This window comes from Wyeomyia smithii, chromosome 1 (assembly GCF_029784165.1).
Source record: "Wyeomyia smithii strain HCP4-BCI-WySm-NY-G18 chromosome 1, ASM2978416v1, whole genome shotgun sequence".
In the NCBI taxonomy this organism is placed as follows: domain Eukaryota; kingdom Metazoa; phylum Arthropoda; class Insecta; order Diptera; family Culicidae; genus Wyeomyia; species Wyeomyia smithii.
The window spans coordinates 141,869,705-141,884,212 of NC_073694.1; the positions used below are offsets into that span (position 1 = coordinate 141,869,705).

Below are 14,508 nucleotides of genomic sequence, written 5' to 3' on the forward strand. Positions count from 1 at the left end.
GACTTTTGTGGTATGCCACTCTACTAAAGTAAGACGAAACATTTGTACCACAATATATCTAACTAATGGTAGCAGTGGTCATAGGCTCCTACAGGAAAAAAAGATGAAACCCCACGTCAAAAATCGTGTAGAACACCATCCCTGGTGGAAGCTAATTTTTTTTTGAATTGTCATTTTTGATTTGGCCGATAACTCCTGTACCCTGCATGATCGAGACCTTATTTTTAAATAAATGTTGCAACGTTACACCAACGGTACGTGAATGCTTCATAATAAAAATAAAACAACTTGAATGAATTCTTTTTTCTCCGATAAGAAATTTATTTTTTCCTAACTGTCATTATTTACACTATCACGATTCGTTTTCGATCCTGGTAAGTCGAGACACACAACAAACATACGAATAGTAAAATCTACCACACTCTACTAGCCATCTCATTCACTCGATTTGGATTATTCCTATATACAAAAGCTACGTTATCATTTTCATTAAAGCTATCCATGTGTTACTGTTTCTCTGCCTTTATGTCTTTATCATTGTTACGGTATTCGGAATAGCCCTGATAGGCCTGCTCATCACCAAACTTCACACTTCCACCCTTCAAATCCGTACCATCACGATAGTAATTGCCATAAGGACTAGCAAAATTCGGTCCTGGGCGAGAATAGTGGCTCTGGTGAGGTTTAAAAGGGTTGTAACTAACTGAACCGACTCCTTGAGGTGAATACTGCGGTTGGTAATTATTTGCGAACAAATCGTTTGTACAGCAGCTTTGGTTCGGTCGGAACAGTTTCAGGTAACCGATAATTCCTGGTATAATGATTGCAGCGAAACCTAGGAGTTTCTTGAAACTGGCCAATCCCAGTATAACTGGCAGGAAAAATAACAGTTTCAATTTGAAGATTTTCAAAATAATCAGCAGTGGGATAAATATTTTCTTCAGCCGGTGACGAGTGAAAAGTGGGGCTTTCTTATCTTCGATAACGTCGATTTCGTCGGAAATTTCATCGATGAACCGTGCAGAATAGCGACCGCCTTCTGTAAGATCTTCTGGGATTTCGAATTCTAGGGCTGTGGATTTGACGAAGCGCTCAAGCTGACGAAGTCCAAACTTATACAGCTGGTCCCACTCCGAGTCTAGTTGGCGAGGTTCTTCGGAGTACTCGAAGCCCTCATACTGTAGGGAGCGAACTTGCGTTTCTGGCAGTCGAACGATTCGAGCTTCAGATGTTAATCTGTAAGAGTGAAAAAAAAATGAATTGGTGCTGGTTTTTATTATCCTTCGGTACTTACTGATATTCATCTCGTGCAAAAAAGTCCGTAAATGTGTTAAGAGCCTGTGATTTGAAACAATCGGCAAGTTCACCATTCAGACACTGAGCATTTGTTCGTCCCAGGTACGGATCCACATTCGGTCCGGTACCTAAACCAACAAAATCAAGCAAATGCTTCCCTTGTCGACGGCCTTCGCCATCGACCGGACTGACTGCAGGTACCGCCGAAGCTCGTCCCTCAACTGACTGCGCTAGGGCAGCATCCGTTTGATCCGGTAGTTTTATTCCGTCGCTGGAAGTTAGAACAACTAGTTTCATCAACAACGCTACCAATAGTGACCATCGTGGATCAAGCCCTCGCCGACGACAGTTAACCAAGAAACCCATTTCTGTTAAAGAAATAAAAAAGTGAAAAGTGTAAGTATTTTCATTAGTGAAACATAGTTGAAATGGAAATTAGCTCGCGGTTCTTCGGAGCTGCGGCGTTTCATTACATTTTTCAGGTTCGCACACCACCCTGCAAATAATCAAACTAACTGCTGGCTTCACAACCGACAGGAAAAAAAGTACATAACTCCAAGCGCCAGCCGCAGCCGATGAAGATGATTACCCTAATGAGTTTGCTCTCCCCTACCGTGGTTTGTTATAAGTGCATTGCTCTAAATAGGACCATTTTTTGCTCGTCCCGAACGTGGTCTTGCAGCTAATCGCTTGGTCGAGACATCGTTTACATTCGAGTGAGCAACCATTTTAATGTAAGAGGGCATATCTGCATGTCTAGATGCGTTGTTAGTTGCAATTTGTCGGCTGCGTTTATCCTATGCTTCGTTTCCACTGTCTGAATTAAGCTTAACCTATTTGGGAAAAATGCTCAACTTTGTTGCAACTATCTCATTTTTAGCGGTTGGTATTGGCGTGTGATAGAGGTATTCTAGGGAATCTTTTGAATTCACTAAATTCAGTCAACTTTTGAATAGTGCCTGCAGGAGTGAGGTGGCGGAATCAAACTATACATTGCAAGAGCAAAACTGCTGCTTACAATTGATCACTTACGTTTAGAAAGTGGAGTTAGGAAGTTTTCGATAGAACAGCTCAAGACTGGCAAAAAACAAATGACAAATACGGCACTTCTTGTGGAAAAAATCATGTTCTACATCTTGCAACATACGCAAGAGGGCTAATGGCCGATTTGCAGTAAAATAATAATGACGGTTGGGACGTTTTAGATTTGAATTATAGAAAGTGAATTGAATAGGCCTTTAAAATTCAAATGAATTATTTTTCATTTGAGTTATGTGTTCAGAACACAGGATACGAAGTGACTGGTTCTCGTAAAAATAAATCGAAGTAAAATCTCCGCCGTGGTTTTACACAAAATAGTGACTAAGTCACTTACAAGCGATTCACTATTAGCGCTGGAGTAATGTATACAAACATCAGGAAAAACTTGGCCTTGGAATTTCGTTCAGCGGTATGGCTAAAATGTTTCAGCTTCACGAAATAATTCCTTTTGCAAAATTTCAGCTCAATGAGACGTCGGGAATTTGTGCCACCGGAATCAAAACAACGAATTAGACCTAAATAACGCAGGCAATTTTTTCCGGGTGTGGAAATGCTTTTATAAATTTTTCCATTTCAGCGACGGAAACAAAAAAAAAACAGCAGAATGTCTAGTGAAAACATTTAATCTTGCACGTAGGTGTAAAAGCTCAATCATTACCCTGATACAAGTAGACAATATCACTCCCAGCAACCAATCTCTGTTGCGCTTTTCATGCAGAATTTAGGAATTCCATTGAATTTCATGCTTTGTTTGCTGATACTAACACCCATACAACAGATTTCCGACCAACGTTTCTGCTCGTTATGAGCCCCATTACTGTTACCTCGCACGCTGATTTGTTCTGCCAAATAATATAAGCCACTCTAGTGAGTTAATGGATTTCTGACTTTTCTACACGAAATGTAAATTGATCCTTGAAAAAACATATCGTTTTCAGTAATTGTCTATGTTCGTCTTTATATGAGCTATATACTAACTAGGGTCTTTAGTTTAGTAAGCGAAAAAAGTTCAGAAAATGAGAAAGTTACAGCAGTATTCTAAAATGGCAGCGATATACTTCGAACCAAACAATTCATGCATTGGAAAATACAAAAGTTGAATGTCAATCGATCTACTCTAAAGATCTTTCCCACCCGATTGTTGATGTAAATCAGTATTAATAGACCAATAAAAGCAACATTTATGAAAACTTATTGATGCCACATTAGATGCTGTTAATTTGCCTCTAAATTTTCCTTTGCAAAAAAACATCATTAAATGCAGGGTCGTGTACCAAAATTTCACGTTAGTCATGCAATACTGTTAGTTTGAGAATTAACTAGCGGAGCTTTAACCTAAGCTCACTAGCAAAATTAGCTAACTTGTTGGCTGTCAACTATCTGCAAACAAATTTGTAACCCAGCCCTGAATGATTGCATCGAGCCATCAGTGTGCATTCACTTTCATTTGTTCGGTTTCATGATGTAAACCAGATCAACGGAATGTTTTCATTTTTTCCTATCCTGGCGTATCGTGCTGATGAATCATTGATTTGTTTTCGTTCACCCTCTAATCCGAATCGACGCAATGCATGTGTGCTGTGCATCATCGGTGTTTGAGAAAGTACATCTGAATTTTTTGGAGCGCGGTAATTTGCTTGTATGAACATTGTTACCTAGTGTAATATGGATTTCAGTTCATACGTACCGTACATGAGCGGCTCAATGGACATCATGATTTATTGATAGTCGACAATTTGTGTAGGCGTAATTAAAAGATCGAGTCGATGAACTAAGGTTTATCGGAGAACGATTTGCCACATTGCCTCTAACCATTTAGTATTTACTAGAAAAAAAAACTGTCGCTTTTGGTAATAGTCGTCCTTCATTTTCTGTGTAAAATTACTTTTAAGAGCAGTATTTTGCCTAGAATATCATCACAACAAAAATAAGGTTGAAGACTACTTGGATAAAATCGTATAACAATACGTAAATGATGAAAAATAATAAAGACATAAATGGTATATGGACACAAAATCCATTAGTTAACCCTAGATAGAAAGTATTCGTAAGTTTAACTCCTCGCTTTTACTGACATTGCGCTCTTCTTTTTTTTAAATAGTGCGAATTCGTTCCCGTTTTACAAAAAACTGAATCCTGGTATTTGTTATGAACCGTTAACACCGTAATGAGCGCTCATTATTAAATTTTAAACAAAAACTTTCATTTTAAATGATTCAAAATTCATGAATCACCTTAACGCCAAAATTAGATTATCTCTCTTGGGTTAATGAAAGTCAACGATAATATCAATCGAAAACTGAAAATAGTAACTTTACTTTTTTAATAGCTAGAAGCATTTTTCAGTTATAATTGACTCTTTTCTAGAGAAACTGTCTCTCATTCATGTTTCTTTCTTTTATTTTGTGAAAATGAAAACTTCACTTATTCGTAATCAATTTTGAATAGAGCTGATAGATAAATAAATAAAAGTAAATTTGAGCCTCCCTCTTAGAAACAGCTTGCATTGCACGTAAACCTCCTCACATAGCTTAACGAAAACATCGCACAAAACGCACCCTCCTGAAAGCTGGTAAATGTAAAACAACCGTCGGCTCTCGCACATAAAAAGAATGGTGGAATGACACTTGCGCATCGAAGAGTTGTTTGGTGATTTCATTTTAGTTTATTTCTGTTTACATCATTCTATTTTTGTTGAGGAATATTATAGCACGATTAATGATATAAGCAATTTCCAGAATCACCGCACACAACGTGTGTAATTATCATTTCTAAAAAACAGTTGAAATACGTATAGGGAAAAGCATTGTGGTGGCGAGTACTCGTTTGACATATTTGAACACGAATGTGTTCAGACAGCGAGCCTTGTTACTGTCTGAATCAGTTGAAAGCAGTTAGAAGTACAGTCCCTATATTTAAAGTCTGGCGGAGTGGATTCGGGCACCAATTAAAACTGTTATCACGTGAACTATTCGTATAGAAAGCCCATTGACTGGTTCCCGTTATGACAGTTTAAATTGGTTCACGATTCAACTCCGTCAGACTAGTAAAGTGACTAAAGTCAGAAGCAGTGAAAAGTTGTTCAACTGTCAGAGCCGTAGCTACTCGTTTTGCGTGGGAGCAGAAAGAACTATTGGATGGGACAATCAGAGCATCGGGAGAAAGCCCGATTACGGTCGGCCGACGACCCTGAGCGACAAGATGTTCCAAAGAATGCTGAAGAGGAAGGCCGAGGGAAAAGTTGGCTACATCGCTGCGAGCGCTTGGCCGAGAAGTGGGACGAAAGTAACCGGCCAACCAGTGGAAAAGTACGTGGTGAACATGGACATATATGTCAGGAAGCGGCAGTCCCGTCCACTGGTCTAAGACCTGCAGGCGATTGCGCAGCGACAGTGGCTACATAAGATGGTCAAATCGATTTTCCAGTGAATCGCGACATGGCGGTGCTGATGGACGATGAGACCTATTTTACCATCGATGGCAACGACTGGTAGGGTTTCTCCCGCGAAACCAGAAAGCTCCAAGGTGATGTTCATTTCACACACCAAGATCCCCAAAAAGATGCTGCTGTGGCTGACAATCAGCGAGAAAGAGATGACAAAGCCTTGCCTTCGCTTCGGGCTTGCCGTGAACAAGGAAATTTATAGTAACAAGGGCCTTCCGGAAGTTGCGTCGTTCATCAAGAAATACACATAAGGGCGGAGACGCGGTGTTTCGGCCGGATCTGGTGTCGGCCCACTACTGGAAACGATCATTAGAAGAGACCGGTTGAATAGTCGACGAACCCGCCCAACGTCCCCCAGCTGCGACCCGTCGAGAATTTCTAGGCAAACCTGAAGCATAAGATCTACTCCAACAATTTTAACGCGAGAACTGATGAGGAATTGATAAATAAAACGAAGAAACCTACTCGCATGTTTTCGTCTGCCATGGCGAATGATCCGGTTAACTACCAGAAGGCCGCTCGCGAGGGCGTAGAATTATTGTCAAGAAAACTAATATCATTATCATGGAACGGGGTGAAATTGAATAATTTTTATATTTTCCAGTTAACTAGCTTCATGTACATTTTTCCCGAAATAGGTATATATTTAAAACAAGTACTGGTAAGTACTGGAAAACCTCTATTGCTATTGGTGAAATTTCTATCGTCTACTCTGAAATTAAAATCTTTGTGGTCTCCGGCGAATTCATCAGTATAACTTTAATGGTATGGATAAATCATTGTTGAAAATTATATTTTTAAGCTTTTATCAAACTTTACTCACTTCTCCAAATTTAACGTAATGAACCCTCAATTGAGATTACTGTAAGTAAATTCAATACTTTCTTTGTTATTTGAAAACTAGTTTGATCAAATTTGATTGAGCTTTGATTGAGTTAGGAGAATTTTTCGAAAATATGTAAAATTGCACCGGGCATGCAAGGGTTAAACTGCATTTTAGGACACGTAAACATTGCCTAGTGTTGTAAGATCAGTATCTTTTGATTAGTATTTTTTATCACGAACTTTCGGGTGATCAATTTCACCCCATGCCACGGTAACTTCCATGAAAAATTTATCCATGGGCAAATTATTTTATCTTAGTTTTTTGCCTTTCCCGTAGAAAGGTATAACAATCATTGGCCGAATGGCATATATCACTCGATTCAGCTCGACGAGCTGAGCATTTTCTGTATATATGTGTGTGTATGTGTGTATGCGTGTGTGTATGTGTGTGTATGTTTGTGTATGTGTGTATGTGTGTGAATGTGTGTGTATGTGTGTATGTGTGTGTATGTGTGTATGTGTGTGTATGTATGTATGTGTGTGTATGTATGTATGTGTTTGTATGTGTGTGTGTGTGGTGTATGGTGTGCATGTGCAACTTTTCAACGTGCTTTCAAACGTGTTCTGCAGACTATTTAATCTCACTCATGTTTCTCAGAGATGGCTGGACCAATTTTCATAATATGGTAGGTTTAGTTGCCCCATAAGACCCTATTGTTTTTTTTTTGCAATCGGACTATTACTTTGCCTGTTATGTTTAAAAATGTGAAACTTAACTATGAAAAGAAACAAATTGCAAAGACTACCTAAATTCACTCACTTTTCTCAGAGATGGCTGAACCGATTTCGACAAAATTAGCGTCGAATGAAAGGTGTAGCTGCCTCAGGGTGGGTCTCACTGCTATGTGGATTAATTAAGGTTTTTATCACCAACCGTAAGAAGTCCATTTTGACGTTGGACTAACGTCTATATCGAAGTTAGGCACCTGAATTTGAAAATCTAGTAATTCAACCGGGGAAAACCAGGGAAAAGTGGTCAGGTTTTGAGCGCTTATATATCAGTCATTTCTTTTCAGAATTTTGAGGTTTTGGCATCAACCGATCAGAAATTCTTTTACGGTTGAATTTATGTAACAAAAATAACCTATTGTTCGAGATACACTATTGAAAAATTGATAAATCACATCGATTGTCTAAATCATAACGAGCAACCAATCACCACCTCTCTTCACAAGCACAGTCGACACTAACGGATACAACCGATCTGACTTTGTAAACAGTCTCACAGCTTTCAACCAATAACGAGCTCGCTTTCGGTAGCTGCAACAGGTGTTTCAACACCGTTTTAAAATGCTTCTTTTATCATTACCACTGAACAGATTCTAAACACCAATGGCTTGATTGATAGGGGAAATATTGCGCAAGATTGTCATATAAAAATTTAAATATGTTTTCGATACTAAACTAGTTAAAAGTTGTGTTAAAAGTCGTGCACATTCAACCAATCACAAGCTCGCTTCTTGTTTGCTCGCGGATGGATTTTTGCTTTGGGCTATATAATAGCCTGTGTCGTCTCATAGCAGTCTTCAGTTAACAAGTGAAAGGCCACCAGGCCGGTCTTGTATAATCAGCAGCGGTGGCTGATTCCAGCGGCCAAACTGAGCTGCAGCAGAACCAGAGCGGTGGTATCAGGCAGCAGCGGCGAAGGTAGTGGGAAGCTGCATTTCTTCATTCAGTTCGGTGCTCCTTCGATCTGAGTTGGACCCCACCAGCGGTAATCCAATTCAGATATCGTTGGGTGAAAACGTTGGGTGTGTGTGCAGTGTGCACATATAGCGTATGTGCATCTGTATTGCTATGACATTTGCGATGATAGGGATGGCGCTGTTGCGTGTGTATGGCTAGCTATAGCGTGTGTAAGACACTAGCAAGTGTAGCATATTATGGCTATTGCGTGTATATCTTCAGCGTGTGTACGGATAGTTATAGCTTGTGTGTGGATAGCTGCTGCGTGTGTAATGATTAGTTATAGCGTATGTATGGATAGTAATAGCACATGGTTGGATAGCTTATGCGTGTGTATAGATAGTTGTATCGGATGTATGGAAAGGAATAGCGTGTGTATGGATAGCTATAGCTACAGCGTGTGTATGAATAGTTTTAACGCGTGTTTAGATAGTTATAGCATGTGTGTGAATAACTAGCGGGTGTTTTTCGAAGATTATTATTGTCATTGAAAATATTAAAACGTCTTAACGAACACAGTTGTGAATTTGATTTTACAGCAGCGATTTTAACTTCTTCAGCCAGTCTTTATTCATCGAGGAAAAATTACTACCTATGAATGATCAACACTTATTTACTAGAAATTTGATTTAGATCAAAACGGGTTCTTTTGAGTATCATAAGTTATTGGTAAAAAAAGTTGCAAGTTTTCTCAATGAGCATTCATTAGATTTTCGTTTTTGTTTCTCGGTGCGCGGTTTTGATTTTGTTTCTCGCACACAGAGAAAGAAACAAACTTGTCGCTATCGTGAAAAATAACAAAACAATTAGAAATGCTCTAAATCACAACTGAAGAAGTTAAGATATTTTCCTGTCACTCGCCCCAACCTTGATAACAACTACCGAAAAACGTGTGATTGAGCTCTTGCTATATTGAGCTATTGAACCAAACGTTTTTTTTTTTTCAAATACATGAAGTTATATGCTGGGCTGGAACTAACCTAGCATGAGTTTTATCGATTAAATGTCAAACAATTTTCAAATTTAAAATTTTCGGTTGAATGGATAAAAGATATCCATTCTTTTAGTATATATTATTATTTATAACGTTTTAACGTCTCAGCATCCAGAAATGCACTGTTAGATAAAATTGCAGCAAATACTAGAGTTGCAATTCTCTCTATTATTTGTTTTAATGGAATATAAGAATACCGTAGTCCAACGTCATGCGGTCGTGTCTTGAATACCACCCTACTACTTTTTTAATACTAATGTTACCGAGTGAGACACGAGCAGAGCTTGACAATTGTCAGATTACAGTGATGCTGTTTACAGTCGTATTCAATTGAAAAACATGTGTTTCATTTTCGAGGACTTTGTGAGTGAAATGAAAACTACTCGAATGCTCTTGCTTTGATTTTGACACAAAAAAGGGCTCGAAAAGGAATAAAATGATTTTCAATTGAGATTAGCACTGATGATTTTCAATTGAAAATTATATTGAGCGCTGATGGAGACAAAATGCTCACATACTGTAATTCACGTATATGTAGAGACGAGGAGTTAAGGAAACCGTGACGATATGAAACGTAGGACGCCAATATCAGTTTAGTTAATCAACAGCAAAAATAACTTGCGTGACGTATTTATTGAATACCATCTATCTGCGTTCTATCTGCGGATAATAGTGTTAGAAAACTATCATCGAATGACATGATGCGGTGCTAATTTCATATGACAACGCTGAAGGAGTAATTTGCGACAGTGTCTCCGTCAATTGAGACCGTCTTCAATTTCATTTGAAATGACCCGATGAACACCAAACAAGAAAAAATCCCCTAAGGTAAAACGGTACTGAAGCCACAAACGGTCGACTTCGAACTTCGCTTTTTCAGAAGCATAAGACTCGGAAATAGATAATAAGTTCCCTGTGAAAACGATATTTCATGTTAGCTTCACCGCAGCAAACATAAAATAGCGTTTTCACAAGTTACGCATTAACTGTGTCGCATTAACTGTGTCGCATTAACTGTGTCGCAATAACTGGGCCATTTTTGGACTCAAAACCATTTGGTTTTAATCAAACCTGTTTGGCAGCGGAAATGTTGATTGTGATTCGATAATCCTATTTTTATTTGTCTTATTTTTATTTAAAAGCGAACGAGAACTTAGTCGTGCACCTTATGGCCGGATGTGAGTTTTAAACTGCAATATGAAAAAAAAAAATCAGAAATTAATGACAAGCAAAAAATGACAAAAAAAACTTGGTGATACAAGCTGCACCACCCTTTTATCCCCCCTTATGTGTCTTTAACCCCTTATGTGTCATAACGCAATGTTATGAATATAACAAAATTTGAGTGTAAAATTTGTTTATCATTGTTCACACATACCCAAACACCAAGTCTTCTAATATCCGCTTAGTTATTAGTTGATTCCCTAAACTCCGGTTGACCGGAATGGATCCCACTAGAACCCAATCTTCCGTTCCAATGTCGATCACTAGGATGGATACCCGATTTCTAAACACCTTAAATTATTGACCTGTTGAATTCAATTCAATGATGTTGCTAACATTAGTGATTCCATAATCCATTTTTAGTCTGCCAAGAAACCCTCTCTCAAACTGAGTTAGAAGCAATCTCTACATGCATCGTATGCTACATCGAGTCCAATTATCGCTGTACGACTGACTGTCATATGAGGAAAATTCGATTGAAAAGCTATCCTATCGTAAATTTGATTTCCTTTTAGGACCCTTTTCATGCATACACAACACACTGTTGTAGCTAGGCGGTAGCCTAGGCATTCTCAATAAAATCTGCAGACACTCCCACCCGTGTGCAAAGGACTACCACATTGACATCTAATGATATCCATCCTCCCGCACCGTACGATGCGCATTAGTTTCTCGTAAATTGACGGTCGACGTGTGACAGGACGATGAATCGTTCGCACAAATCATCCACCTGTAACTAACTGAGCTGAAGTAGGAATGATAAAAAAGGATACTTTTGACAAAATTTTTGACAAGGGTAAATCTGAAAACCAGTGGTGGGCACCGCTAACTGAAAATTTAGCGACGCCAATCGATAATTCGCTAGCTGGAATATTTAGCTCGATAATCGCTAAACGCTAAACGCTAAACCCATATTAGCGGAACTTTCGCTAATCGCTAACTTTTTAACACGTAGATTGTCATATGGCCATATTTATAGCTCATAAAAACAAACGAAAATAATTACTTTTGAATGCTCTTTATAATGAGAGGTTCGAAGTTTGCAATACGATCTTCAAACTTGAGACACAGACCAACAGACATTTCTAGCAAGTTCTGAATCAATTCTTCGTTTGGGAGATAACAGTAGTTTCTGTAAAAAAAGCAGTGCTAGTGTACGTGCATGTGTCAAACTGAGAACCACAAAAATATATCAGACTGCATGACAGCTCCCTAGACGACGCTGTCACGCAATGACTGTGGTTTAACTGTAAATTTTATTTATTTATTCGTTCAACATCAACAGACTCAATATATATTTAAAAAATTACTCCTAATACTAGAGCGAGGTAGATGGTAGTCGAAAACGGAGAATACACTATTGAAAACGCGCTGAAGTCCACTAAGAGCTCCGTTTGCCCCATAATTTGTACGACGAAAGGAATTCGCAGGACAAGGTTATTCCGAACGACTCTGGAATTAATGATAAGATTGATATTGCCCAGTTTTACAGCACAGTCGGTTCTCGCCATCAGGGTATCAGCAATTAACATAGCTCGTGAAAGATCACGTCTTACTTTCAAAGAGTCAAGGCCGATGAGCTGCGCGCGATTTTCATAACTGGGGAGCTGGTAAGGATCGTTCCAAGGTAGATGTCGAAGAGCAAAACGTACAAATCTCCGCTGAATTGCTTCGATTCTGTTGGCACCATTAAAGTAATGAGGGCTCCACACTTCTGAACAGTATTCTAGCGTCGAGCGAACTAATGAGCAATATAGACTTTTGCAATACACGTCCCTGAAATTCTTGGCCATTCTCATTATCATTCCCAAATTTCGCGAGGCTGTGGCAACGGTATAGCAGATATGCTATCAGCACTTTGGCGTAAATTTTCATGTCGTCGGCAAAAGATATTCTGGGGCGACTGAGAATGCAGTTCACATCGTTGAAGTAGAGGATGAAGATTAAAGGTGACTACCTTGTGGGATTCCGAAAGAAGCATGAAATTCTTGCGATCTGTTGTCTCCAAATTTTACCATGATGTGCCGATACGCAAGATACGATTGAAGCCAGCGTAAAATGTTTCCGCCAAATCCAATTCGGTCGAGTTTTTCAATGGTAATGTTGTGATTAATTTTATCGAAGGCTGCCTGCAAATCAGTGTATATAGCATCGGTTTGGTGCCCTTCAGACATAATATCCATTGCAAATAAGGTGAACGTTAGAAGATTCGTTGTTGTTGAACGCTTTGGCTTGAATCCATGCTGCGTATCAGAGATAAGAGGCTTACAATGATAAAAAATCGGTTCCATCACGACCAATTCGAACAGTTTTGAGACTGCATTCCCGGCGGAGATTCCGCGGGAATCATCGACGTTTCTCTTGTCATCTTTTTTGGAAACCGGAAACATATACGCGAACTTCCATGCAGATGGAAAGTTGCCTGTAGAGAGTGAGAGGTGGGAAAGATGACAAAGCGGAGTAATCAAGCCGGTAGCGCATCGCTTCAGTAGAAATTTGAAATGATGGTTTTTTTCGTGACAATGAAGCTAGGTTCCAATATTACGTCTGTTAGTATGTGCCTGAGGATTTAATTAAAAACAAGGAGCAGCAAAATTGGTTTTGCTTGTATGTAAAAAAAATCTACTCTAAAATTTTTTCCATAAACAACACAATTATTATTTGAATCGAAGAAGTTACCATAATTCCAGGATGCTCTAGTGGCTTGTACGCTAAATGGAACCCCATTCTATGGTAAAAAGACTGACTTGCACTTATGTCGTAAAGAGAGAAACATTAGACAGTTGAGACAAATGAACGTTTCTTGAATGAAACATACGTTATAAAGTAATTTTCGCCGTAAAGTACGTTCATCGTTCGAATCAATTTATGTACGCCATCAGCAACTCACAAATTTTGTAAATATTTTTTTGTCGCTTCTCTACAAATTCAGCGAATTAGCGATTAGCGTTTCGAAGGTCAAAATTCTAGCGACGCTAACAGTTCGCTAATCAGCTCAAAAATTAGCGAAACCGCTAAACCGCTAAACCGCTAACTGAAAATTAGCGTCGCTAATTAGCGTTTTAGCGAATTAGCGGAATGGTGCCCACCACTGCTGAAAACCAATCATAACGAAAAAAAAAACATTGGATGATGATACAAATCTGTAACCAATTTGAATAAGTTTTGAATATATTTACTTGAAAAGGAGAGCAGGATGAATTGTAAATCAAATCCAGAAAGTAGGTGTCTGGCAACTTTATACCTGATTACAGACATAAAAGTCAAGTTTGAAGTGAAGGACTCAAAATCAACAGACACAAGTGTTCTAATTCAAATACTGCATTCGTACGCACTGTATAAGCTTTTAAAAACAAGGAATAGATTAGATATACTAATATGAAATAGATTACAGGTTGAATGCAATGAGAGAAAAACCGCACGTCTTCGAATTTCACATGCCTATCGGTTTTCACTAAAACAAAAAAAACTGTATACTTCCAGTACGAATCTACTCTGATAAGGTCCAATTAACTTCGATGAATAGCTTCAAGCTGCGGGGCACTCACTTACAAAACACAAGCTGTCCGTTTGCTGTATGTTGCTGCCAATCGGTGCACATCTCGCGAAAAAAAAACATAAACGGGATCTCCACGACTAGTTTTCCTTTTTGACTGTCACCACACCACTGCTGTGCGACGGCACACGTCTCTAGCCACGAAAAGCTGGCACTGCGATGCCGTCTCGAGCTTGCCGGTTGCGGTATGTTTGAATATGCCGCAAAACTTTCCTTCCTCCTTTTGGTCTCTGACAGTCGATCCGCTCCCGATGGAATACGTACCTAGTGCACAACCAAACTTGCGAGTTCCCCACTTATACATTAAAAAATCACGGCAAAAAAAAAATGTGCATCCCAATTGTGACGGTGGAAAATCACGTAACAGTGTTAGTTTTTTTT

At 38.9% G+C, this 14,508-nt stretch overlaps 1 protein-coding gene across 6 annotated transcripts in view; it reads right to left on the bottom strand.

Moving 5' to 3' along the window:
* Positions 1-293: 293 nt before the first annotated feature.
* The window catches only part of LOC129718112 (uncharacterized), a 58,267-nt gene continuing 44,052 nt past the window's right edge, over positions 294-14,508 (bottom strand). For 3 of the 6 annotated variants that reach the window (XM_055668538.1, XM_055668534.1, XM_055668535.1), the window contains exons 2-3: positions 1,295-1,664; positions 294-1,236 (exon numbers count right to left, since the gene is read on the bottom strand). In XM_055668538.1, the coding sequence (XP_055524513.1) occupies positions 507-1,236; positions 1,295-1,662 (1,098 nt within the window). In that variant the 5' untranslated portion in view covers positions 1,663-1,664 and the 3' untranslated portion in view covers positions 294-506. Of the gene's footprint in view, positions 1,237-1,294; positions 1,665-1,769; positions 2,425-14,119; positions 14,363-14,508 lie in introns of those variants that run through there. The other 3 variants (XM_055668536.1, XM_055668533.1, XM_055668537.1) reach the window with 3 other exon arrangements.